The sequence below is a fragment of the Amblyomma maculatum genome, chromosome 1 (genome assembly GCF_055883805.1).
Source record: "Amblyomma maculatum isolate TAMU_Amacu chromosome 1, ASM5588380v1, whole genome shotgun sequence".
Taxonomy (NCBI): Eukaryota; Metazoa; Arthropoda; class Arachnida; order Ixodida; family Ixodidae; genus Amblyomma; species Amblyomma maculatum.
In genome coordinates this window covers 377,456,388-377,482,394 of record NC_139344.1, presented here as the reverse complement: position 1 = coordinate 377,482,394, position 26,007 = coordinate 377,456,388, and the positions used below count along the sequence as shown (strand labels likewise).

General features: G+C 44.9%; 2 protein-coding genes across 4 annotated transcripts; one reads left to right on the top strand and one right to left on the bottom strand.

The window, feature by feature from the left end:
• Positions 1-21,477, top strand: LOC146208322 (ubiquitin-like protein 4A-B). The gene is made up of 4 exons (XM_084592749.1): positions 1-233; positions 550-655; positions 1,083-1,249; positions 20,202-21,477. The coding sequence occupies exons 1-4, from the start codon at positions 186-188 to the stop codon at positions 20,379-20,381; spliced, it is 501 nt and encodes a 166-aa protein (XP_084448875.1). The 5' UTR covers positions 1-185; the 3' UTR covers positions 20,382-21,477.
• On the bottom strand, positions 16,543-26,007 carry LOC146208321 (uncharacterized). 3 transcript variants are annotated; one of them, XM_084592770.1, is made up of 3 exons: positions 25,026-25,434; positions 24,358-24,464; positions 16,543-19,000 (listed from the first exon to the last, which is right to left on the bottom strand). In XM_084592770.1, the coding sequence occupies exons 1-3, from the start codon at positions 25,063-25,065 to the stop codon at positions 18,968-18,970; spliced, it is 180 nt and encodes a 59-aa protein (XP_084448896.1). In that variant the 5' UTR covers positions 25,066-25,434; the 3' UTR covers positions 16,543-18,967. The 3 variants fall into 3 exon arrangements, with proteins under 3 accessions (XP_084448896.1, XP_084448891.1, XP_084448885.1); XM_084592765.1 differs by lacking the exons at positions 16,543-19,000; positions 25,026-25,434 and adding exons at positions 22,008-23,274; positions 25,888-26,007; XM_084592759.1 differs by lacking the exon at positions 16,543-19,000 and adding an exon at positions 22,008-23,274 and having other exon boundaries at positions 25,026-25,306.

Sequence of the window (26,007 nt, the reverse complement as noted above, 5' to 3'; positions counted from 1 at the left end):
TATCGCTCCGCGTTCTCTCGAGTTAGGCCTATGCAGCCTCTGCTCTGTGTTTTCGGACCGAAGGTGTCGGAGACAAATTTACCCCTAAATTCCTGACTGTGACTCTTACACCATTGATGCGGTCATGATAGAGCAGTAGGGAACTTCCACAAAAGTCTTAAAGTAACACTAAGAGCAGCGGCAATATGTTTATATCTGTGAAAATTCTCCAGGGCGAAGAATGCACAATAGAGGTAAGTAGAAGACGTAATAATTTGCTACTGGCATTGCAATTTGGCTAGCGCTTAGTCACCGCACATATTGAGATGAGTGCATTTGCCATTTGTTACGTTGAAACATGCTGGTGCCGTAAACGTGGATATATACCCGGCGTATGCGACCACCTACTCTGGTTACGCTGACTCCTTGTAGCGTCTGTAATGTGAAGGCTTGATTTGGTGGTCCCCTTGCGTTCCTTGAAACTATATTATCGCGGTTGCTGCGTGTGCAATGGTAATTTTGTTTAGGAGCGTATGTAGTGTTTTATAAGCGTGAATTTATTTTCTGTAGGTATCTGCCAGTTCTTCAATCAGCGCAGTGAAACACCTTGTTGCACAACAATTGCAAATTCCCGTAGACCAACAGCGCCTTGTGTTCAGAGGCAAGACACTCTCAGGTTTGTATGAACCATATTGTTTTTTTACATGTAGGGGCATTGTTTGATTTCTAGATCTTCCAAAGTACTGTTGTAATCATAGACGCCAGAGCATACTCTTTGTAGCAGCGGCAGGATTCATACCCACTGGCATAGGCCAATAGCCTTTTCTTTATTTTATTTTTGTTTTCATTTTTTTTTTTTAAAGCAAGCTCTTCTGCCATCATCTGGCAGACTCGAAGGGCTTTGTGGTTGCTTCTTTGGAGATTGCTGTCATTATGTTCCTTCGCGATTTGTGGTCTAACTTCTTGCCCAAGCCGTGCAGCTAAGCCATTGTATATGTGGATATAAGATTTATTTGCACTGTTGGCAAGCTTTTTCAGTCTGTGGTAGTCTGTGTATCAAGTTCGTGGACCTGATAGGCTATTTTGTCGTTGGCCTTGTGCAGATAGCCTATCTCTTGGGGACTACAACATCGTGGAAGGAAATCGACTGCACCTGTTTGTCCTCAAGGCAGCCGACAATGCCACAGTTGTGTGGGACCAAATGCGGAAGTTTTTGCTGTCTCAGTTTTCCCATGAGGATGCTGAGAAAGTACTAGAAGAATATAAGAAGGCAAGTACACCTTTGGCCATCTCTTTCGCCAGATTATTAGGAATGCTACTGAACATGCAAGGCTTGTTTTGTTTGCTTTTATTTTGAGACTTGATTTATCAACTAGGGGTATCTGAAGATTAATGAACACAACAAGCGTCTCATCTACCCATTTCCACCTGTCCCACGAAAGACTGATCGAAGCTGTATGTTATGAGCATTGTGGTGCTGCTTACGTCATGTGCAAGCCATCTATAGCTAAGGGAGGCTCAGCTGATGTTCTGGGGAAGAGGCAGCTTTACTGGTACTGCCAAGTTTGTAACGTGAACTGTATACACAAACTTCTCTTGTGGTGTAGTCATTTGCCCTTGAGTCATTCTTTGGCTGGTCTTGAAGGCAACATCACTTCAGTACTGTTCAGTAAGCACTGTTCAGTAATAGCTAGATAGATAACCCCTTCTGGACCAGTGGAAGAGGTGGGGACTGCTTGAGACTCGGAGTAAGGAAGAGGGCGATCTTGTGCAAACTGTTGCCGCAGTTTGGTGTGGGATTAAGATGGCATCAAGACAAAACCAGCTTCTAAGAAACGCCCGCTTCATAAGCTAGCATGCCACGGCCTTCAAAAGGCCTGAGGAAGAGGAGACGAGTCATGGCGGTATAAACGGGATTAGACTGCTCTCAACACCACTCCCCTCGCTCATCAGACACCCGAGGTGCTTTACATTACTGCCCTATTCAACAATGCAGCCTGAGCTCGAGTTTCAACTATGCTGGCATCAGCAAATGCCGTAGTTGCTCTCTCTTGCACACTCTCTCGTTTCCGTACTCTTCTTGTATTTCTTTTGCTTTGAGAAGCTAAAATCGGCTTTGAACCTCTGTGCTTTTGCCTGCACAGAGGCGTTTCAAATCGCTCCGCGGACCACCATTTGACAAACACTGCTTTAGAGAATCAGCCCTGTATGGTCATCAATTGAGATAGCTGGGCTTGTGGGTAGACCTTGGACTTCTTGCTCTAGTTGGTCAGGAGTGGGTGCAGAAGGTCTTGTTGCATTGTTGGCTCAGTAGTTAGGGCACTCGACTGCTGACGCTGAGGATGCGAGTTCGACTGTGGCTGCAGCGCCAAATTTTTGTGGAAACAAAACACAAAATACGTATCGGCACATGGTGGAGAGGCCCGAGTGGTCGAAATTAATTGGGAGTCCTCAACGATGAGGTCCCTCATAGCCTATGCCCCTCGGGGCGCTGAGCTTCATATATCGTACCAGCGTGATGTGTAGGATTCTGTCCCTTTAGCAGTGCTCGGCGAACTTGTAAACCTTGATCATCACATATTGAAGGTTTTTGGCATTCTTCAGTTGGCTTTTCTTTTCCTTGGTCAAACTGCAGCGCCTTTTCTTGCTTTAAGGTACAAAACATACATATCACTGGTTGGTTTGGACCATGTTTGCATGATTTGCAAGCCTGTTAACGCTAGTTAGATTTAAGTGGCCCTGCAAAGTGCAGTGCTGTCATGTTTAGAATGTCTCTAATTAGTATTCTTCATCCATATTGTTTCGACTGAAGGAACCGCAGACGTGCTAGTAGGCATAGGCTCATGTAGATGTATAGGGACGTGGAGGCCTACACAATAAGTGCTCTTTTAATCTTCAAACACTGTTGCTAGCTTGAGCACTTCTCATGTGCCAACAGCCGCTTCATTGTCGTTGCAGCCCAGCGCAGAGGCCGTGCAGTGCTAAGCACGTGACATTATAATAAACACTATGGATTCTTTATAATGTCAGCGCATCGTCTGTTGGTGCACCTGACTCTGCTGGCAATTTAGGTGTTGTGGCCAAACTCTTGCACCTGCTACGGCTTCTGCCTTGCACATGCTTGCAAGTGCAAGGAAGTTGTCTGCAGTGTAATGACATTCGGCCAGTACCATTGATTGGAAGACCTCCTTTGAGGGGCCTTTGCCATTCCATTTATCATCGTTTATTTTCCCGGGTTGGGGGGGGGGGGGGGGGGGGGACATTACATAAGGTGAGAGCAAAGCAAAAAAAATAAATAAAAACAAACACAAGCAGTAGGAACATTAGTATGTGACAGTCAAGACAAAAATGTTGGAAAGGCATTATGCAACATAATAGTGGACAATTATAGACACTCTGTGGCCATCACGCTATACGCCATGCGCAGCGCCAATAAGGGCGCCACTGAAAGCCACGTAGCGGCAGCCGTCGGAACCCGAGGCGGGCCTTGTGGCAAGCGTGGCCGTGGTGCGCGCGTGCGATCTGCCGTTTGTGCGCGTCTCGGGCACTTCCGCGGTAACAGTGTGCGCAAGGGGATCGCACTATATAATAGCGGGCATGTGTTCGATATCACGGCCGTCTGGGACTACATCGCCTCCATATGCACCAAGTGTTTGCTGCAGACGAGTGTCAATAAGGTTGTGTACGAAGTTTTGAGTGCCCCCGCTTTCATACAATGCCACACTAATTTGTTTATTCCTTGACCTTTGAACCAATGTTCTTTCTTTGCTTAATGGTGCACGCTTGATTCGTTTAGATGCAATATATTGCTACAGTAAACTGAGGCAGCGTCGTCAAAACTGCGAGTGGTTTCGTACCGCTGCAACCACAGGAAAAGACAGCGAGCTTGCAAACCAGCATTCTGAGTATCAGAACAATAGCGCATATTGGGCTCTTGTAGCAAGAGTTGATTTATTTTATGCTTGCGCTTTACCACTGCCTGTACGGCATGGATTTCACATATTCCGTCGTCAAAAGGGCAGAGTGGGTAGATAATTTCGTGGGGGAGTGAGATATCAGCAGAGGCAATATCTGAAAAGCTGCATCACAGGTTAGCCAAGTACATATTAAACTTAAATTTTATATTCCATTTTATTATTGTGGTATTACGTTTATTTCATTCGTATTACCCTAGCGCCCAACTGCAGAATTACAGCGAGCTTTATAACCACCTCTAGAGCCCTTAGTCTGAATAGCAAGTACAGCGACATGTTATGTTTTCATAATCTTGCCAGACAACAGGAACACTGGCTCTGGTCTTCAAATTAATCGCATGGCAAATTTAAAAATGCATATTGGCAAATGCCTGTTCAATAACCCGCTGTAGTGGCTCAGCTAGCTACTGAGGAGGATTGAGTTATCGGACCATTGGAAAGGAGTGGAAAGCAGTGGAAGTGAGGGAAATTGTAATATGACTTGTGAAAAAGGCAAAGTTGGGCAATTGTACGATGAAAAGGCAGTTGCGGTATGTCGAGCAATTATTTAATGCCGGTAACACTGGTCCTCTGGTCGTAACATAGTGTAATAAACCGGACTGCACGACATTGTGTAGTGGTTCTGTTGCATCAGTTAGGTACCACTGACCTGGATTCTATATGGATGAGGCGTATTCTAGTTTAGTGTGAATTAATGTTTCGTAATCAAGTTTGCGGATGGGAGGAGGGAACACTGCTAGCAACCTTTGCATTCGGTTGAGTGATTTGGAACTTTAGTTACTATGTTTAAGATGTGCTCGGACCATGAAAGCTTGCTAATTGTTGTTCCTATGTACCGATAGGACTGTACTTGTTTTGGGCGATTGACCTTAGGAATACTGATAATTTAAATTATTGTGTTTGCGTGACTGTCATGATCTTGCGTTTTGAAACGGTAATCATCAACTACTGGGTACATCAGTTCGTTATTTCGATAAGGTCATAATTTCTGTCCGTCTTTATTATCAGGAAAAGGCAATCTAGGAGGAGGACAGGAACTCTGGTGGTTGTGTGGATTAATTCAGGTTGTTTCCTTAGGTAAAGTGACTACAGCTGGCACATGACAGGATTAATTGAAAGGATATCATCATCATCAGCAGCAGCCTGATTATACCCACTGCAGGGCGAAGGCCTCTCCCATATCTCTCCACTTAACCCGGTTCTGTGCTAGCTGCATTCACTTGACCCCTGCGAACTTCTTAATCTCATCCACCCACCTAACTTTCTGCCGCCCCCTGCTACGCTTTCCTTCCCTTGGAATCCAGTTTGTTACCCTCAGCGACCATCGGTTACCCTCTCTTCGCACTACATGTCCTGCCCATGTCCATTTCTTCTTCTTAATTTCCACTAGAATGTCGTTAACTTGAGTTATTTCTCTGACCCACTCTGCACACTTTCTATCTCTTAATGTTACCCCTACCATTTTTCGTTCCATAGCCCTCTGGGTTGTCCTCAACTTAAGTAGAACTCTCTTGGTTAGCCTCCACGTTTCAGCCCCATAGGTGAGTACAGGCAAGATGCAACTGTTGTATACTTTCCTCTTGAGCGATACCGGTAAGCTGCTAGTCATAATCTGCGAGTGCTTGCCAAATGCGCTCCATCCCAATCTTATTCTTCTTGTTATTTCCTTTTCATGATCCGGATCTGCGGTTACTACCTGTCCTAGGTAGATATATTCGCCTACTACTTCCAGTATTTCGCTTCCTAATGTAAACTGCTGTTCCTTCCCGAGGCTGTTGAACATTACCTTAGTCTTCTGCATATTGATTTTCAAGCCTACCTTTCTACTTTTCCTGTCTAGGTCATCAACCATTATTTGCAGTTCATCTCCCGAGTTGCTTAGCAAGGCAATGTCATCAGCAAATCGCAGATTACTGAGGTATTCTCCATCTACCCTTATCCCTAACTGCTCCCATTCCAAGTCTCTGAATACTTCCTCTAAACAAGCTGTGAATAGTACTGGGGAGATTGTGTCTCCTTGCCTAACACCTTTCTTTATGGGAATTTTGTTGCTTTCTTTATGTAGAACTATGGTTGCTGTGCAGCCACTATATATATCTTCCAGCACTTTCACGTACGGCTCGTCTACCCCCTGATTTCGCAATGCCTGCATCACCGCCGAGGTTTCAACTGAGTCAAATGCTTTTTCGTAATCAATGAATGCTATGTATAAGGGCTGGTTATATTCCGAGCATTTTTCTATCACTTGATTGATGGTATGGATATGATCAATAGTAGAGTACCGTTTCCGAAACCCTGCTTGATCCTTTGCTTGATTGCAGTCTAAGGTTGTCCTGATTCTATTAGCGATTACCTTAGTAAATACCTTATACGTAACAGACAGTAAGCTGATTGGTCTAATTTTTAAGGTGAAAGGATATGGGGAAGGCTTTTTTCCTTCCCAGTGATAGTCTGACACAAGTATATGACCACTCGTGCAGACTGTGCTAAAAAATAATGTTTGCCTTAGAGGGAAGACACTCCCTACTTTGATTTGAAGTGGACATCTTTAGCTCTGTCACTTCACAAAGGAAATGTGTTTGTGTTCACCTACAGTGAAGGAAGTTTGCCGTTGTGCCTTAAGAAATAGAAGGATTGCGGTAGAGAAAGTAGGCCGCAGCAGTAGCTGTACATGGTGATGCACCACATTTTGCAGCCAGCTGTTCTCACCTCGTCACGCGACTCGCCAGCTGGCATATCACAGGTGCAGCATTGTGCTGACTCATTAAAGTGCACTATATTCCATTAATTACAACTCTCAATAACAGACAACATAGAACTTTGCATTAGTTTTAAGAAAATGGTTATTTTGTTGACGCTGGAAGCATGAATTGTTTGCTGTTTGGCAATTGCCTCTCCAACTGATATCTGTTACTTTTCGATTGTGTTCATTTGTCCATGTTATTCAAGAATTTTTAAATCGTGTTACTCCACGTAATTCTTAACTATCTTTGTTAGGTTTTTCTTCTCTGATATACTAACATTCTTTTTTTTTTTTTTTCATATGTAAGACATGCGCTGCTTCGATTGATGAAGGCAGGCCTAAGAAGAAGACTGTCCGTATTTTCTTCCTTAATCCTGTCTTCGTCAATTTAAGCAGCACAAGTCTTTCATATGAACATGTTTCAACTAGCCCTGTTCCAAGCACTTCCTCCTTCCTTTGGTGGGCCGGTGTAATGTTAGCGCTCTTCCACGTGTCTGGTGTCCCTTCAGGTCATTAGGCATCATATATACGTTTTAAGGCTTTTTGAGTGTTATTCTTCCACTTTCGTTATCTGTGGTTTTTCCCGTTCCTAGTAGACCCCTTTCATGCACACAAAGCACACAAATACACTTTGGCACATCAAATCACACTTCAGGCTATGCGGTCCAAAACATGAAAACAGTGCATGCATAAAAAAATAATGTTGGTAGCTGAAAATGAACAGAATATGTAAAAAAGTAAACAAGTAAGGAAAATTGACAAAAGAAAATTGTTCATATTATTAAAGTATCTAGCGTAAGTTAAGAATGGCCAAGGAGTGCTATTAGCTTATCCAGAGTTCTGACGTGACGGCTTGCAAAAGGCAGCTCAGTGGAAGCGACGAATTCGCTGTGGTTGAATGTGTCGACAACACCTCGCAGATTTTTAAAAACATGATCGGCGCAGTCTGCACGCTGTATAACTGCATGACAACTGTATAACAAGCACAAACATGCAAACAAAATGAAAATGGTGTCACTGTAGTGGCGCATGACATCTCACACTGAGTTTCGTACATATTGCTTATGTTGTTGTTTTTCTCCATGCTGTAACAGGTAAACTCCTTAAGGGTGCTCAACTGCCAAAAAAAAATGCTTGTATTCCTTTCTCTTCCTGCACGTTACATTTGGTGCCTGTGAAATTGTTTCCAGCAATGTTACGCATGAAGTAAGTTCTGGGAACGCACTCGTAACAAAATGCACTCCGCTTGTGCCATCTGGCTGTGCCAAAGTGTATTTACTATGAGTGACATCCTCTGAAAGTGCACTCGACCTTCGTGCCTCACAGGTGTGCTATTCTCTTTGTACAGTAAAAGCTCGGTAATTCAAATTCCACGGGACCACTTAGCCAGTTCGAATTAATCAAAATTCGAAAGTGAGCAAAAATGAACGCGCTTGAAACGCGGAGGGCACGTAAAACATTTATTTGCCAAAAAACATTGGTTATCACCTTCTGCCTCTTTTCTCTAAGGGCAACAGTCGCCACTCTATCTTCCACGACGCGAATGTGACGCAGGGAGTCTTCTTCCCCCCTCTTCAAAACTGAAGAGAAGGCGCGCAACATTGAGCGCTTCCACTGCTTCCGCCATGGACGGCTGCACGGGTGCCTCTTCTTCTTCGTCATCCTCGTTTTCCGCATCTTCTGGGACAGACCGCTCACCAATAAATGCAGCAATAATGTCCTCATCACACACTGCTGCATCACAGTCCACTTCAACGTAGTCATCAAAACTTGCAAGCAAGGATTCCTGACTCTCATCGTCGCCACTTTCCTCCATTCCAGCAACAAAGCCACAGTGGTGGAAGCAGTTCGCAATTGTAGACGGCATTACCTGCTCCCATGCACGCACCAACATGTGCATTGCTGAGAGCAATGTGGTTCTGTGGCTTTTTTGGTTGCCCGTGCACAAAATCATGCACTCAAGCATATGGTGCCTATAGAAACACTTCATGTTTTTTATGACACCCTGATTCATCGGCTGCAGGGTTGCAGTCGTGTTGGTGGGCAGAAACACCAATCTGGTAGCTTTCATCTCGGCGTCGACCTTGTGCGCCGAGCAATTATTGACGATGAGCAAAACTTGTCAGTTGCTTAGCTCTATCTTCTGGTCAAACTTCAGCAGCCACTTTTTGAACAACTCTTCCTTCATTCATGCCTTGCAGTTGGCAGCGTATTCGGTTGGTAGTGTTCAGATGTTTTTGAAACACCAGGGCTTATGTGACTTCCCAATCACAAAAGTGGAACCTTCTCCGTCCCGGTAATATTCATGGCGACCAAAACGGTAATCTGCTCTTTGCTGCGCTTACCGCCAGCACAGCTGTCCCCTTTGAATGTTATAGTTGTGTCCGGCTAAAGCTTGTAGAACAAAGCTATTTCATCGGCATTTAATATGTCCGCCGAGAAACTGTCCAAATACTGCCGCAGGGCACCGCTTTGCCACATTGTACAAGTCTCCGCGCTCACTTCTTTTGCTTCACCGGACAGCACCCGGAGGACAAGATTGTCTGTCTCTAAAGCGAAGCCCGTTATACCTAGTGGCACGGGCAGAGGCATATTATTTTATATATATTTTCTTTTGGTAGCCTCACCATAACATGTCTCTAAAGCGGTGGAACCATCCTTCGGAGGCTACAAAGCCTTGCACATTCATACGCAGGGCGAAATCGGCCGCCTTTGCCATGATGATTGGGCCACTCAGGGGTATATTATTGATTCTTGTTTCCTTCACCCATGTGATTACTGTGGTCTCAGCCTCGGGGTACTTGGCTGATCGTAGCCTTTTCCTGCCGTTGGATAAATCTGATTCGTATGCATCCTCAGTGGCATTTCTATTGCGTACGTACATCTGCAACATGCTTGGCGGAATGCCATGCTTTTTCGCGATTTCCACTTTGCTGATCTTCCCTTGGTCCACTTCACGCAAAATATCCACTTTCTCCTGCACTGTTTTGTCACAGTATTTTCCGCGCGAACAAATCTCACGGACACGAGCCCAATGCAAGCGGCATGCTCACAACACCAATCGTCTCTCGGAGTCACTTGCTGCACAAAGGAAAAAGGCCTAGTCTGCCCAGTCTCCCAACTACGCCAGCGTGTTGACGGTTCTGCCATCTGTCATTCAGTCATGAAAGCTTGGAACGGTGGCTTTCAACGACGCTTGGCGGCGCTAATTTTTTAATTTATTAACAAGCTGTTATACACATTGACTTCTATGCAGTGCAGACGAGACCGTGACTAGTTTGAATTATCCAAAATTTTGAATTAACGAGTTGTGAATTAACTAGATTTTGCTGTATTTAATGTTGAAATTTGCAAGTTTAACTACGATTAGTTACACTCCTAGACTTCTCTGCTGCGTTTGCTTCGTCGTTATTGTTGTCCTGTTTTTTGTGCATACATCTGGCTTCCGTCATAGCCTAGCTTCCTCTTTGGTTACTTCAAGGCTTGCTCCACACCTAAGGGTTGCTTCAAACCTCTCCCAGCTATGTGTCCCAAAGGTGCTCACCATGATTTTATTGATCGGTGCTGGTGCTTCTTGTATATTAAATTGGTTTTGGTGTTAGGCATTTTCTTGTGCCTACATTTTTTTATTATTGAGTGTTGATTTGCAGCTGATTTTCCTCCTTTTTCTAATGGTCATTTGCGTGTTTGGCAAAGTAATTTTGTGCACATAGCCTCGATATTCCACTTGTCTTCCTCTGCATAGAACATTCGTTGCTATGTAAGGTCTTAAAGCGGTCAACAGTCTCACCTACTGCTTATTCATTTTGTCTGCTTCTTGTTGAAAACTTCCCCGTTCTGTTTTCACTCGTTGGCCCATTTTAGAAGTGCTGCTGCACCCACTACATTCAGTCTTGATACCATGACACACGGTGTCCTCGTTGATGCATAATGTGGCCTGCTTCACGTTTAATTAGTTTCGACTTTTGTGTGCCTGTGTACTGTTCATGCATTCTTCAAAAGAACGTATTGGTAATTTTGAAGGCTCTCCTTTTTGCAAAACTTATCTACTAGTTCTGCTAGCCCATTGCAGTGATTTCTAATTGCCATGTTAGTTAAATTCAGAGGCAGATGTGATCGCTGGTGATTGTTAGATGATTGTACAGGACGTCGGGACGAATAGTGCCAAGCACCTTCGCCCACTCCTCAGTTGACACATTGCTGGTTGGAAGCAGACATCTTCCACAACATCCCCTTGAATGCTTTTCCCAGGATTCTGGGGTACATTTTACACACCAGTCAGAAGGAAGCTTGTTAGAGTCAACTAGAGAATTTTAACTTAAATTAAGCGGACCAATGGAATACCAACAGCACCGCGCGCATTCCCCGAAGTAGTTAAGCTTTTCGTCACAGGGTGGCACTAGCCCCTTGGAACAACACTGAAAAATACTTCACTAAACAATACGGGCGTGAAGCTGAGGCCACACCTTCAGTAACAGCCACGCTCCTCATGCACCTCCTTAAACCTGAAGAGCTCGCACAGCCTGCTAACCATCCTCACCAGAGTTGCGCATACGCAGCACTCAATCGATGGTCTTTCTGTTACTGCGGGGTACTCTACCGCATGCACATGACGGGGCACTGAACGGAGGGGAGGCGCCTGAACGGCTTGGCAAGCCCACTGGCTCCGTGGGCTGCTAACCTACCAATCCTCCTTTCCGCTTGTCAACTTCTGCCCTGCTTTGGGTTGAAACTTCCTGCTGGGCCTTACATTTATTGATTACCATTTTCATTCCTTCAGGGAGCATTTCAACCAATTTGCTTTTCATTACGTGTGTATGCGCTTGCTTGAAATACCTTCAATTTAAGCTCTTGCTGAGCTTGATTAGGATGGCAGCTTCTGTTCCATTAATGCTGCCGGATGTTTTCCTGCGTTCCAACAAGTTATGCACATACGAAACTCGAAATGCTGTCACTGCAGAAATGCGTTTCCCCTGATTGCTTTTATTTTTCAAACTCACCTTCCCCGCCGAGGGGGCGCAGTGGTTACGGCGCTCGACTACTGTTCCCAAGGATACAGGATCGAATCCCGGCCTCGGCAGCCGCTTTTCGATGAAGGCGAAAAGCAGGGCGCCCATGTGCTGTGCGATGTCAATGCACATTAAAGAACCCCAGATGGTCGAAATTTCCGGAGTCCTCCACTACGAGTCTCTCATAGCCTGAGTCTCTTTGGGACGTTAATCCCCACAAACCAAACCAATCCATCTTCAAGCTCACCTGCTGAACAGCATGAATATTGTGCAGTGCACCGTTTCAGATCAGCTGATCTCGAATATATCGAATTATTGCTTATATCGAGACGTCAGGATATATGAAAATCTCGTGCAGAAGTATAGCAGTCTAGTTCGCATGTTTAAAAAAAAACTATTCAGCAGAATATTTAATTTATTGAGCTTGCACGAAACGCTTCTCCACTCTGCGCTCTTACTAGCACTCCCGCGATCATTTTTTGTGCACAGAGCCATGGCTTTTATCGGCTCTTGTGTGGCTTGGTTTATTGGTGAAGGGAAAGCGGAAATCGGCTTTGACTAAATATTAATTCCGGTATTATTGTGTTTTTGGTGTACCGGTAACATATCTGGACACCCTGTGATTCATTGGTGGCTTCTTCCAAACCACATTCCACGGCAGCTTTTGTAGAAAGGGAACTAGGCCTACCAGCGCCCAATGCGTGATGTGGGGTATGCTGGTAGTCGGCATCTCATTGCAGCAAGTGTGCTGCTAGTGTGGATGCGTTATATTCGTGCTTCACGGTTATAGATAAGCTTGTCCGTTGGCATATTTTATGTTATTGAGTTACCAACATATTAAGGTGTTTGCGATTGGCTTCAAGTTTGTTTTATGTGGAATCGATTCTGTATATAGATGGATGATCTGTATTATTATCAAAGTGAACCTGGAAGATGTTGGTTGTTGAGGTGAGCTCTGCAGTATCAATGCAAAAGTGAATGGATATTTAGTATACAAGTAAACAAGAACACTCATGCTCTGCTGTTTTATTTGTGCTTGTTGGTGTGCATCTGTTCTGCTGGTTATGTTTTCTGGCTTGTAATTTGTACGGCCTCACATTGCTGTTTCCTGCCATTGCTTTGTGGGGTTAAGAGCTCTACGCTGCGTTTTTATCTGGCTGTCCTCTTAAGTGAAGGTACCAATTATTTTAATACTAGATATTCTGCACCAGTCGTCCAAGCCTTTCAAAAAAGTGCTGCCCCATTTAGTCTGCGAATTTGAGAGCTGCAGAAATAGTGGCAAAACAGTGCGCTGAATTACTACATGGCTTTGCACCAGACCCGAGAATATGGTTTATTTTCAGTCTCAGTTCCCTTGTGCACGCATGCTCGTCCATTGTGAAAAAGCGTGGTGACTGAAGAAGATTGACATTAACACAACAGATCCATCTTAGTTGCAGTGAAGGTTGAGTTAATGGGATGCGTAAGTTGATTATAATTATTTATTTATTTATTTCACATTCCCTCATTACCCACGCAGAGGGCATTAGAGAGGGGCATTGGCATAAAGTTTTGTCTCATGATCGGTGGTTGACGTGGCAAATGCTTAGAACAAACAGGAATACTGAAACTCTAGTTGAGGTGCGCCATTCAGTCTGCTCAGTGGCGCATAAAATGAAGGCACTGTTTCCACAAAATGCAGATCCAAAAAAAAAAAAAAAAAAATTGCTGACGTTGAAGCAATCTTGTGTAGAAACATATTGACACATGTGAAATGAGCACACTATTCTGTTTTGTATATTATATGGCGGTATATTTTGTGATATAGTTCTGATATGGCTGAACTTTGTTGGGAAGCAGGACACTGACTGTTTGGAGTGGCAAGAACATCCAGTTCTTGTATGTTGATTGCTGCCGGAGCAGTTGGTTACAGTACAGTGCTGTCAAAGCAGTTGAACATGGTTTAGTGCATGTAATGACCTTTGTAATGGACTGAAACTTGATATTACTTGTTCTGGCAGCTAGAAGAAAGCTTGAGCAATGATGCTACTGCAAAACGCAATTTGTAGCCATTTTTGGAGCACCTTGGAATAGAATATGCTGTGGAAGTGAGGAATTGATTTTAAGAGTTAGATCTAAAAGACAGAGAGCCTGAAGAGATGTGGACTGATGTTCGTGATATAATACAAGAAGTTCCAGAGCAAAAGAAATGCAAGAAAGCAAACTGGTTATCTGAAGAGGCTTTGCAACTAGCTGAGGAAAGGAGGATGGCAAAAGTTATGGGGAAAGAGAAAGATACAAGGTTCTCAATGCGGATTTTCAGAAAAAAGCAAGGAGAGATAACAATGCCTTCCTGAACATACGGTGCCAAGCAGTTGAGGACAACAGCCAATTGAGGAACACAAGAGCTATGTATAAGACAATCAAAGATATCAAAGGAAGCCTCCGAGCTAAGCTGGGTGTGATAAAGGACAAACGAGGCAGGGACCTCACTGAAGCCTCATAGATAAAGAATAGGTGGCAGGAATACACAGAAGAACTGTACAAGAAGGACTGAGATGTGAAAACCCAACATAAGACGGTTGTGATTGCTGATCTCAAGCCGGGCATCCTGAAGAGTGAAGTTGAATGGGCCTTAGCCAGCCTTGCTAAGAACAAAGCTAGCGGAATAGATGGCATTCCAGCTGAGTTACTTCAAAACCTCAACCATGACGCTGTTAACGTTCTGTATACATTATGTCAGCAAATTTGGACAACCCTGCAGTGGCCGCAGGATTGGAGAAGGTCAGTTTACATCCCCATTCCAAAGAGAAGCAGTGCCAAAGATTGTTCCAACTACCACACGATCGCGCTTATTTCGCATGCTAGCAAGGTGATGTTGAAAATCGTCCAAGGTAGGCTGCAGCAGTATGTGGATCAGGAGCTTCCGGAAATGCAAGCTGGGTTTCGCAAGGGCAGGGGAACTAGAGACCAGGTTGCCAACCTTCGCTGGATCATGGAAAAAGCAAGAGAGTTCAGAAACCCATCTACTTCTGCTTTATTGATTATGTGAAAGCGTTTGACTGCGTAGATCACAGCAGATTATGGCAAGCTCTCCAAGAGATGGGAGTTCCAATTCACCTCATCTGTCTCCTCAGGAACCTGTATGAAGGGCAAGAGGCCACAGTCAGAACTGGGCATGGTCTTACTGATTGGTTCCGATTGTGAAACGAGTGAGACAAGGCTGCATACTGTCGCCCTGCCTATTTAACGTATATGCTGAGTGCATCATGAGGAAGGCCGACCTGGACGAGTCTTCAGCTGGAGTGAAGATTGCTGGGAAACGTATCAACAACCTTAGATATGTGGATGATACCACTTCAATGGCATAAAGTGAAGTGGAACTCAAGAGACTTCTGATGCGCGTACAAGAAAAGAGTGAGAAGTTTGGGCTTAAACTGAACATTAAAAAGACAAAGATCATGGCGTCTTGCCCTATTAAGTCCTGGAGCATTAAGGGACAAGAAGTGGAAGCTGTGACAGATTTTCTGTTCTTGGGCTCCAAGATTACCCCGGAAGGAGACTGCAGCCATGAAATTAGGAGACGCCTGCTTCTGGGAAAGAGCCATGGCTAGCCTTGACCGCCTAATAAAGAGCAGAGGCATTAGACTGCCAACCAAGATCCATATAACTCGTGCTATGGTATTTCCAGATGTGATGTATGGATACGGGAGTTGGACTGTGAAGAAGGCTGAGCGCCAAAGAATTGACGCGTTTGAATTGTGGTGCTGGCGGAGACTCTTGAGAGTTCCTTGGACTGCCAAAGATCAAATCAGTCGATATTGTCGACTATAAACCCTGACTGCTCATTGGAGGGTCAAATTCTAAAGTTAAAGCTCAGCTACTTTGGTCATCTGATGAGAAGAGAGGTGTCGCTGGAGAAAGATTTGATGTTGGGAAAGGTTGAGGGTCACACCGGAGAAGCGGTAGGCAGCGAACGCGATGGTTAGATGGCATCTTCGAGGCGCTGCAGATGAAGTTATGTGATGTTAGGAAGATAGTGAGAGGCGTGATATGGTCCATAGGGTCACGAAGAGTCGGACACGACTGAACTGAACTGAGTATTCGGGAACTTTTTCTTTTTATGCAATCGTTACAAAGATGCACAGCATAACATAAAGATGTAAAGCAGCAATATCTTTACTTGACCAACAAAGTAAAGATAATTTACTGGTTGAATCATTGAATAGCAGTAAAATTGTTTGAAAAAATAGGCAGTGGTCGTCTGCAGTTGAATGAAAACTGCATGAAAGTGGGAGTTTTTCACTTTCCGCCATGGTGTAGTGCCTGCTAACGACCAAGAATATCAGATTAGTTTGGTTTGTGGGTTTAACGTCACAAAGCGACTCAGGCTATGAGAGATGCCGTAGTGGAGCGCTCCGGAAATTTCAACCACCTGTGGTTTCTTAACGTGCACTGGAATCGCACAGCACACAGGCACCTTGCTTTTCACCTGCATTGAAAACTGGCCGCTGCGGCCGGGATTCGGTCCCGCATCCTTGAGTACAGTATTCAAGCGCCCTAACCAGATAGAAATATCAGAGCACAACTGTCAGCGACCTTCGGTGGCCTCCTCCACAGGTGCAATGCAATAGCAATGGAGCCTTCTTACAAGCAACCGCATCTATGTAAGGATGGCTTTACCACGCAAGCAATGAGCAGCTTGAGATGGGCACACATTTTTGCCGCACCGTGAGAACTATGTGCACAGACGAAATCGAGGGTAGAGTATTCCGGCCTGTATAGCAAAAATTGAGAAATGAAACATGCAGTGACGGGTCTCCTGCATTGCTTGGTTGCTGGTCTTGTGCGCGTCTGGAGCATTGGAGCAAGACAAAAAGTATGAATTGAGTGAACCTAAAAGGAACCTTGTTACAAATTAAGCTGCTTTATTATCAGACTAAGTTATTGCCAGGCTATCATATGTTATACAGTATGTGACGACTCGGGTTACTGGGTCCACACTGGGCATGAGGAGATGAAGCACTGACTCTGGATATAGTTTTAAACATCTTTAATTGAAGCAGCTGGCTCAGCTTTGCTTACGGCTCGCTGTCACTGGGCTATGTTGGCGTGGTGCGGCACAGGCTTCGAAGAAGGGCTGGGCTTTCGTCACGGCCAGGTGGTGGATTGCCGAATTCTGCCGCTGTGGCCTTCATTCAGCTGGCGATGAGATGAGCTGCCAGGCGTGGTGGCGAGATGAGAGGGACCAAACTTTAATGCTGGCTAGACCCCGGGCTCCCGGGTCGTGATGCAGCCCGTCTTCTGCCCTGCTCGTCTTCCTTTCACCCGTCTTGTCCGCTGCCTGCAATTGCACTTTCCCGCTCTCCTGTTCGCCTTCACCTTAAGCCCTTCTCTCCATTGTTGCGCCTCCTTTTTCCCTCCGTATGGGTTGACTGGTCTTCGTGCCGCCGGCTGCCTTTGTTAGCTCCTCCGTGCCTTTCGCCCTTTCGCAGGTCTCGTCCCAAGAGAGTAGTCACATGGTTTACGTTACTTTGTTCAAACACTCAAATTCTATAAAATGCTCTGGACAGTCTTGATTTCGGTGCTGACCTCCTGCAGCAATATGTAAAGCTCAAGAAATAGATCTGTAGGTCATTTGTTAAGCGAGGAATATTTACTGTGGATCCGTAGGCATCAGACTGTTCACGTTGTTTTCCTTTGTATGCAGACCCGTGTGCTCTCTTTCTTCTAGCGTCTGCATTTTAGACATGATGTGTAAGGGCAGGCAGGCTGTTAGTTTAGACAAGGTGTTTTAAATTTTGGTATTTTAAATCTTGTTAACCTCAAGGAACTTTGATGTTCAAAAGGTGCTGAAGAGTACCATGTCTCTTACCTTGCATCCCTCTCGCCCTGACAGATGTTGAAGGTGACAAGGTTGAGGCACGCTTTAGTATTTGTGCTTGGGAAATTCAAAGTGCTCTCCACCGAAACCTAGAGCCCTATAGAAGTCATTGAAGCAAACCTATGATAAAGGCTGTTCCATTTGGGATGTGTTTTCTTGTGTGAAATGACGCTCAAGCAAAAAGAAAAAAATCTTGTTGAGGTATTATTGTTGTCTTTTTGCCTAATTAGCAGCTTTCCCGCTTATATATTGCCATGCTCAGAATAGATTGTGCTCAGGGCATTTCCAGGGTCATTGTTAATGCTGCCTATGTTGTGAATGTCCATGCGTGGTCTCCTGCTTGCAGCTACAAGCTGTTGCATACCTGAACCTTGCTGTCAAAGAAGGAAGGCAGCTGCATACTTGAGTAGCTAGAAAAAACAAAGTTTAAGTAGCATTGATTGCATTCTTGTTAGAGGTAGCTAAGAGGATGAGCTTTACAGCTGCATTTGTAGGGCTCATCAGGAGGCACGGTAGGCAGCCACATTGCCCGACTATAGACAGCAGGCATTTGCTAGAAGCCAGTGCCCCCCCGCAAGCAACAGTGAAGGTACTGCATGATCACACTGGTGCAGCACACACTAGGCAGCATAGCATGGAACAGAAGGCATCACAAGAGCTTGTGAGCACCAGCATTGCATAGTTTGGAACTGGAGTCTCAGACTGCGTTCCTCGGAACTCGTTTTCTACAAGCTGCTTTTGTGGGTTCCACGAGCTCCCGCAGGGTTTGCCCCTCACCTCCTTTCCTTTTCCTAGCTCCTTAAGTTTCGCGCCGCCGGCATAGGCATCGTCCCCAGCGCAGAAGCTGGCATTTTGTGATGGTGTGCACTGCTGGCTTTTTTTATGTTTTCACAGGAGCGGCATGCCCCCCAGTGAACCTGGCAGCTTGCTAAGTTTCTGCGTTGCTATAGGAATCTAAAACGCTGGTGAAAATGTATTGAGGGGGCCACGGTGCACGACGCATATTAGGCTTGTGTTTGGCAGTTGAAGACGTAGGCTGTACAGCCGAGTTGGCCGAACAGTGCGAGCCTCATTGAGCTATTTTCTAGGAATCGGAATAATGTCGGGGGCACTGGGGCGAAGTTTGCCGTCTACAATCCCATTTACTCTGGAAAACTAGTATGTGCCAAATAGAAAAAGTGTGCCTTCACTGCATTGTCGCCGTAGCAGGCAGCGGCAGATAACCAATGAAAGTCGGACAGTCCGTCACGTGATTCTATGCCCCAGCTGGTCGAGCCGCCAGCGTTGGCCGAGCACATGAATGAGATGAACGTTGTCATGTGATTATAGTGTTCTATGTTCTTTTGTATTTAGCTCTTTCCCTACCGTGGGGAATATGACCATTTACCTTTTATAGGTTTCAGTAGCTTTTTTTTTGTGCGCGCACGTGTACCTGCAAAGAAAAACAAATTTTTCTGGAATATGGTTTACTACTATTACTACTGCAATACCTTTGGCCTCTTGTTGGCCACTGTGTAAGATAACAACAAAAAAGCATGGAAATTCTAGGTTGAATGGTGTTCTTTGTAAAATAATAACAGTATTCATATAAAATGAAGCTGAACAATGAAAACGAAATTAACCGCTGCAGACGCCTAAGTGCCAGCCTGGGTTTCATCGTCATCGCTGTCATATTCGAATTCTTTCAGTAAGAGCAGCATGTTAAGGCTTGTTGCTGCCCTGAGTGGGTCCACATTAAAAAAGAAAAAAGGGCTCTGCAAGAGAATAAACCTACATTGAAAACTAAGCTTCACTAGTCTGACTGCATGCCAGATGGTGTAGCGTGTCCATGGGCTACTTGAATAGCTCCGAAATCATTCCACGATGTAATAGATAGCCAACTAAGGATGCTTTAAGGGCGGGGTAAGAAAAAAGTTATAGGTTTGAGCTTAAGTGAGAGATGGGTATTTGATAAAAATCTTATTGCCAAAAACAATGGGGAAAATGCTTCCAAGAAGTAAACTAATTGACATTAAAATTTCATGCAGAAGCAACATCACTTGATTGAGATGGGGAAGTGGGGTTCCCTGTCACATAACACTAGGTGCTGGGGTTCCTCAAGGCAAAACAAGTTTGAGAACTGCTTGTTTTTGAGAACTGAATTCTGCATTTTTAGTTTAAGAGAGGCGTACACGTACTTTCTGGAAGCAGGGCACATATGTGACGTGAAGGAGGTGATGCTGGCAGGCACCTCCAAGACCACAGTGAAACGCATGCCTCCCACGGTCAACATGTTGCCGTACTCCCTCGTAATGAACGCTTGGGTTATGTGCACCTGCATTTCTGGCGCTGCTTTAATGGGTGTGTAGTGCTTCTTGCACAGCTAGTATAGCCAGTGCGGTAAAGTGAGGCGATTGGTATCATTGCGAGCGTCATTATGGATTCCAACCTCTCCACAGTGCGATGCTCCAACTTCCTTTCTCAGAAGTATCTGAATGCAGCCCAAAAGGTGTCACTGCTAAATCAGAAGCTGTTGGATAAGCTCTCTAAACCATCGTTACAAGAATGTGTGCTTGCGCAGGATATGTGGTGTGGTGACATGTGACCTTGCCTTGCTGCAAAGTTTCGAGCTTCCAAATCCAATTCTATTGCAGGACTTCTCACAGTGTGCGGCTAGCTTGAGCCTGGACGACATTGAAAGACTGGCCGGCGGTTGCATGGGCACAGACTCCACACCTACTTCCACCTCGGACGACACAACGTCCAGGCCCCCACCTGGCAGAAGAGGCAGTGGTGGATCCCTCCTGGTTCTCGGGAACGATGATGCCTCCTAACAATGCTTCAAGGACTGCTTCGTTGTTGTTTGTTTTTTTTTCCTGCCCCCTTTTTTTCTTTCAGTTGGCACCTCTGTAATATCTGTCTACCTGACTTTTCCTCTGACAGATGCCTGTTGGGGAGTGTTCCATCCATGCTATTGATGTGTGCTGCTCCGTTCGGCTTGTAACGGGCAAACAGGAAGAACTAGGGGGTGGAAACGCGGGACTGCAGTTCAGCAAATGTGGGTGGCATAAAAGTTAGCTCTTTACTGTTTGATGCACCGAGAGAAGGTTGGCTGGTGGTAACAGATACAAATTGCAGGTTTGGAATAAAAACTGGTGCAAACATTTGTGTTGTATTTTTTTTTTTTCTATATGTTATGTATTTGCTGTTTGAAGGCTTCTTTTGGGGAGGGAGGGGATGCCAGTGTTTTTGTGGTGCGGTGCTGCAACACGTTTGGCTTTCTTGCCGAGTGTATACACTGCCAGAATGAGCTCTGTTTACCGGCACTCTAGATGGCAGTAGTAGTCTCCCTACTGTGGAATGTAGTGCGAGTGTGTGGCCTGAACGAGAAGCAACTCGAGATGTTGGTTGTTGCCAGCCCAAGCACATTTGCCGAGCCTTGTCACAAGAGCCGAGTGTTTGCGAAAGTGATGTGGCACTGTGTTTGTTCTGTTTCCCCACCTTTGCTGTTCTTCTCTCACTTCTCAGATGTGGAGAGAGCATGGGTGAGAGGCAAGGTGGTCATTTCTAGCTGTGCCATATAGAGCAACAGCAAAGCAATGTGTGTGGAAAAGGAGGAGATTTTGTTTTTATAGAACGCTCGTGTGCTTTGAACACAAAGAACCAGGAGGGAGAGTGCGCAGGTCTCTCAGGCTACCAAAGACTGAACTTGCAGGCACGCTAGACGGGTTACGAGATGGGTGTGAACTCTTTTTTTATTTTTTTTTTGTGTGTGTGTGTGCGTGTGTGTGCGCATGTGTTTGTGTGGTAGGAAGAGATTGTGCTAGGTGATCACACCACGTTTACAGCAAAGGCCAAGTGACATTCATCATACTGCTACCATTGCGGCATTGGCACATTGTATTTAAGATTTGCTTTTTTTTTTTTTTTCTTTGCCTTTTGTTGTGCTATTGCCTGCAGTGAATGGCACACCTTTCTTTTGTACATACAGTTATGTCCCCCGAGGAACTTCTGACCTGTGCCCCGATACCTGTTTGTATTTTTTAATGGGCCAGCATGCAGGAATACTTTGTTGGGTGGGTTTTTAATAACCGTTGTAATTACATGAGCAATTGCTTGTAACCAGGCATCGCTCCTCATGATGTTTGTTTTCTCATGCGTGTGGCCCTAAGACGATGTCCAGTGTCTAAGCGAGGTACAGGCAATGAAGGAAGCCAGCCATACCGTCGTCTCATATTCTTGAAAGCAGCTGGCAGAGGTCCTCTGTATTTATTCTCCAACAGTCTAGAAAATGTGTGCTACTGTTCCGACCTCTGTTATAGCTTGATTCCTGCCGCCGTGACGGTGGTCGTTGACAAAGACTGCCGCTGCGTGACTTGGCCATTTGTACAGAAATGTGCTCGAAACAGGTTTCAGTTTGGAAGCCAGCCAATGAGACAAGACTGCCTGCTTGATGGACATTGTGCTGACCATTGTATTTTAGGCATTCCTCTGTTACACACTGTTCCATTGTCACTTTTATCTTGTGTTCATATGGCAACTTCCATTGTGCAAAAGAAAAAAAAAAGGAACTGCAAACTAATTCTGCCCTGCTGCCTTGGCTTCCATAAGCACTATTGTAATGAATTTCCCACATAGCCAATAAAGTTTTTTTTTTTTTTTTTTTTTTTTTTGTGCTATACCTACTTTGTGTAAATAGCATTAATTCATTTTGCTCTTGACCAGCTGCAGTAGGCTACTGTAGTGGAGGGTCCAGGACTGTGGTGGCAGCATTTCAAGTGATGTGCAATCTCTGGTTAACCCTAGTTGAATTACGAAAACGACAGCGGGAGCTTCTTTTGCCTGTTACATTATTCCCCTATCATGCCGTATAAGTGTAAGGTGCTACATTACTGGAGACACTTAAGCTCAGCCTTTAAGGGTATGACGTAAGAGTGTAAGCTACCAGCCCACAAATAGTCATGCTTCAACCAAGCCATATGGATGTGCCTGCATGTCATAGGGGTAACGAGAATGCAAACGGTTCTGGCAGGCTAATTCTGATATCGCCATCTCATATGAAAGGAGCGATGAGAGTTGGCAGCTCCTGCCCGTGGCATAGGGGTAACATGAATTCAAATTGCGTGGCAGGCAGATTTTTTTTTGTGAAGAGGCGTAGTTGCAGCCACCAGAGGTCTCGCTTTGGCTGTCAGTGTTGGTTCCGCAACAAAAGCCTAGTGCTTTAGCTCCTCTTTATTTCACTCCCATTTTCCTCTTGCCTCACCACACAATACAGGTGTCCACCAAGGTGCAAGACGGTTACAGTACCCTCCTTTACTCCAGAACCAATTTTCAGTTTGTGCTCTTGCATCTGAGTGTCCTACTTCAGTATTGCATACCTCTGGCCTACAATTTTGTGTCAGGCAGCGAGGATTGGACAAGTTAGCAACAGTGCCACTGTGCTTTGCTTATTTCCTGCTCTCCATTTCTGTTGCCCTCAGTTTCCCCACTGCAGAGGAGCTGTAAACAGGCTCCCTCTCTCCTCAAGCAAAGACAAAACCAGAATAATAATGCATTCTCAAACATTTCTTGCATTTTTCTTCTGTTTCTTTTTTAGCCGCTTCCTAGCAGATTTTGACAGAACTTGTGTTTGAGCAGGTGCTGTAGCTTTGGAAAATGACGATGCAGGCTTCTTGATAGCTTCTATCTTGCTTTCATCGTCCAGCTCGTCTCCAGCTTCAGGCCTTCCTGTGTGATTGATCATGCAAGGTAAACAAAGGAGATCACAATGTGGTTTAAGAGAGTGCGTGTAGTGAAATATGTTACATTCCTTGTGTGATGCAAACAGATTGCTATGCAGTGTTGAGTAGTACGATTTCCTGATCACACAAACTCTTAGAACCGCTGAAGATTTCATTCAAACATAAAAATGGTAGTTGGCATTCTTAATTTACTGAAGGTATCATATGTTCTCAAAATTATTAAAGGTTAAAAAAAATACCTTGATCATGAAGGTGTGTGCTTATCTACATATACCTTGCTAGCTCGGCCATGGAGAGCCAATCAACTGAGCCACTTGAGGTCCCACAGCAAACTGACCGCAGTTGTAAATACCAGCTGTTGGTGCTGCCGCATGTTAAACATACCAGGTGGTCAAAATTAATCGAGCCCACAACTATGGTGTCTCTCTTAACCTGAGTCGCTTCAAAATGTTTGAAACATTTACTGCAGTAGGGTCGCTATTGAATCACGTCATTTACTGATGCTGTGCGGCCACAAATACTCGGTTATGATGTGGCCATGAGACCGATTTTATTGCAAGGCCTAGAAAAAGGAGCTCACAACCTGTCCCACTTTGTGCGACCATACTGATTGATGGCCACACAGGACGAAGAAATGATGCCACCCAACGCTGACCCATGAGAGTGGATGTGTTACGCCCTGCATACAACACAAAAACTATCGCGTTGGAACACTGGCTTACTTGCAAACATTCCGTGCTTGGACTCCACTTCAAATCGTAATAAACTTTTCGTTGAAAGTTCCTATAGTATGGTTAAATAATTCTTTTTCACTCATGTTAGCAGAAAACTGGCAGAGGTTTGCAGCTCTTTCAAAGAGAATGTAATTTGGCCAGATTTCCACGAACATTTGTGGAAGAATAAAGCTTTTGAAAATACCAGCAGTATAATCCGTAGTAAGGTAATGCCTAGAGAGACATATTAGCACTACTATGGCAATGTTCTTGTGGTATATTATGAAGCTTTATGAGCAATCGTCATGCACAAACAGATTTTTTTTTTTTTTTTTGCACCACTTTGCTGCTCTTACCGTGTCCAGTGAGCTGAGCAGGCTTCCTTTTTTTCCGTAACTTTCTATTGAGAACATCATCAATGCATGAAGTCGTAGTGATGGCCTTGGAAGCTTTTCGTACGCACCTGAAGAATGGAAAAAAAAAAAATCCTCCATGATTAAAACAAAAATGGGAGCTGCAAGGGTTTATGGATTCCTCCAAAACTGCATTATTGCGAGAGCAGGTTCAGTTCTTAAGGGTGTTTATAGTTCTATACATCTTTATTTCTGTTCTTCGAAAGTCCACTGTCCCCCATTTATGCTTGATGCCCTTCTTTTCCTGATAATGTTACGTGATTTTCCTTGAAATGCACAGCCCGATCCCCTCGTAGGTATGTCATATCCACCATACCTACAGAGGCCAACAGCGGCCAAGGAAAAAAAAGGTTTTCAGATTTGGCGCCAAATTACGAAGACGTGACCCTTCGTCCCGAGCACGGTGATCCCAAGTGTAGCGCGCCTTTGCAAACAAAACTAACGAGTCGAAGGAACATTCTTGTGCCGCGTGGAAGATTTACCATTGCCGATTTAAAACATCTCCGTATTTTAACGCCTTCTGTCATGATTCTAGGCGTTCAATGTAAAATAACAATACAGCGGCTTGAAGCGCGATGTTGCAGTAAGCCAGCGCATCGTGGTAAACTTACGCGCTTTGCTTGCTCTCAGCAGCTTGTGCCGATTCCGCATCCAAGGATATTTCTCCACGAATATCGGCAAACCAAGAACCGACTTCTTGTTCTGAAGCTCGAGTTACTTCCATTGCCAGCCTGGCAGAACTTCGTTGCTAGTTCAAAGCACGCGTGATTGCTTGCATTGTGCTTGCATTTACTTGCAGTGAGCTTTGAAACCCATAGAGAGATGCTAGAAGCGACTGGTAGCTTATGCCATCTATTTGCATCTTACAACCCACATGGTTGCGTTGCGTGCAGTTGCGTGTTGCGCAAGTGTTGCGTACCACCATCGGCCTCAGTAAACTGCTTAAACGATCACTGCCGAAATTTCCCAGTTAGAACCCGACCGCGCGGCATCTGCGCTTAGATGAGAGAATCCCCAGGTGGTTGAATTATTCCCCAGCCCTCCACATTTCCCTCGTGAATTCCTTTACTACTTTTATGGTGCGGGTCAGATACGTGTCATCGAGAAGTGTGACAAATAAAGCGCGTTTCCTTCCCCTTGTGAGTGTTCTAGAACAACCTTCAGGAACAATGTCTAGGTGTTATATAGTGTTACGGAGATAGCTGTGAAAATAACTTCAACTGCATCTCATGACAGCAAAAGCGCCTGCTGCATGCACTGTTCTGGCAGGGCTTGGCCCTAGTCAGAGCGGTCATAGGCAGTCGGTCTAATCAGGAATGATCGTCTAACTTTGGTGCGCTTCCGCAAGCCCGCGTTGGCAACGTCGAGATGTGCCGTTTTCTAGTAACGTTGGTTTTGGGCAGAGTTTTTGGATATTGGTGTATGTTTCACGTGCTAATACACATAAGCTAATAAGCTAATACACAAACTCACAATACACAAGCTCTCTTGTTGAGTGAGCCCATTTCACACCATAGAGCTAATACACATATTAGCTCTATGTTTCATACCATAAGCAGACATTGACATTGCTTGTGCTCTGGCGGCTCTGGT

Bases quoted from the DNA above. Each gene is read 5' to 3' on its own strand.
- LOC146208322 (XM_084592749.1), top strand. From the start codon at position 186: ATGTTTATATCTGTGAAAATTCTCCAGGGCGAAGAATGCACAATAGAG. The intron at 234-549 runs GTAAGTAGAAGA...TATTTTCTGTAG, and splicing joins GCGAAGAATGCACAATAGAG to GTATCTGCCAGTTCTTCAAT. The intron at 1,250-20,201 runs GCAAGTACACCT...ATTCTATTGCAG, and splicing joins TACTAGAAGAATATAAGAAG to GACTTCTCACAGTGTGCGGC.
- LOC146208321 (XM_084592759.1), bottom strand. From the start codon at position 25,138: ATGGAAGTAACTCGAGCTTCAGAACAAGAAGTCGGTTCTTGGTTTGCC. The intron at 24,465-25,025 runs GTAAGTTTACCA...TCCATTCTTCAG, and splicing joins GCTGAGAGCAAGCAAAGCGC to GTGCGTACGAAAAGCTTCCA. The intron at 23,275-24,357 runs GTAAGAGCAGCA...TCAATCACACAG, and splicing joins TGCTCAGCTCACTGGACACG to GAAGGCCTGAAGCTGGAGAC.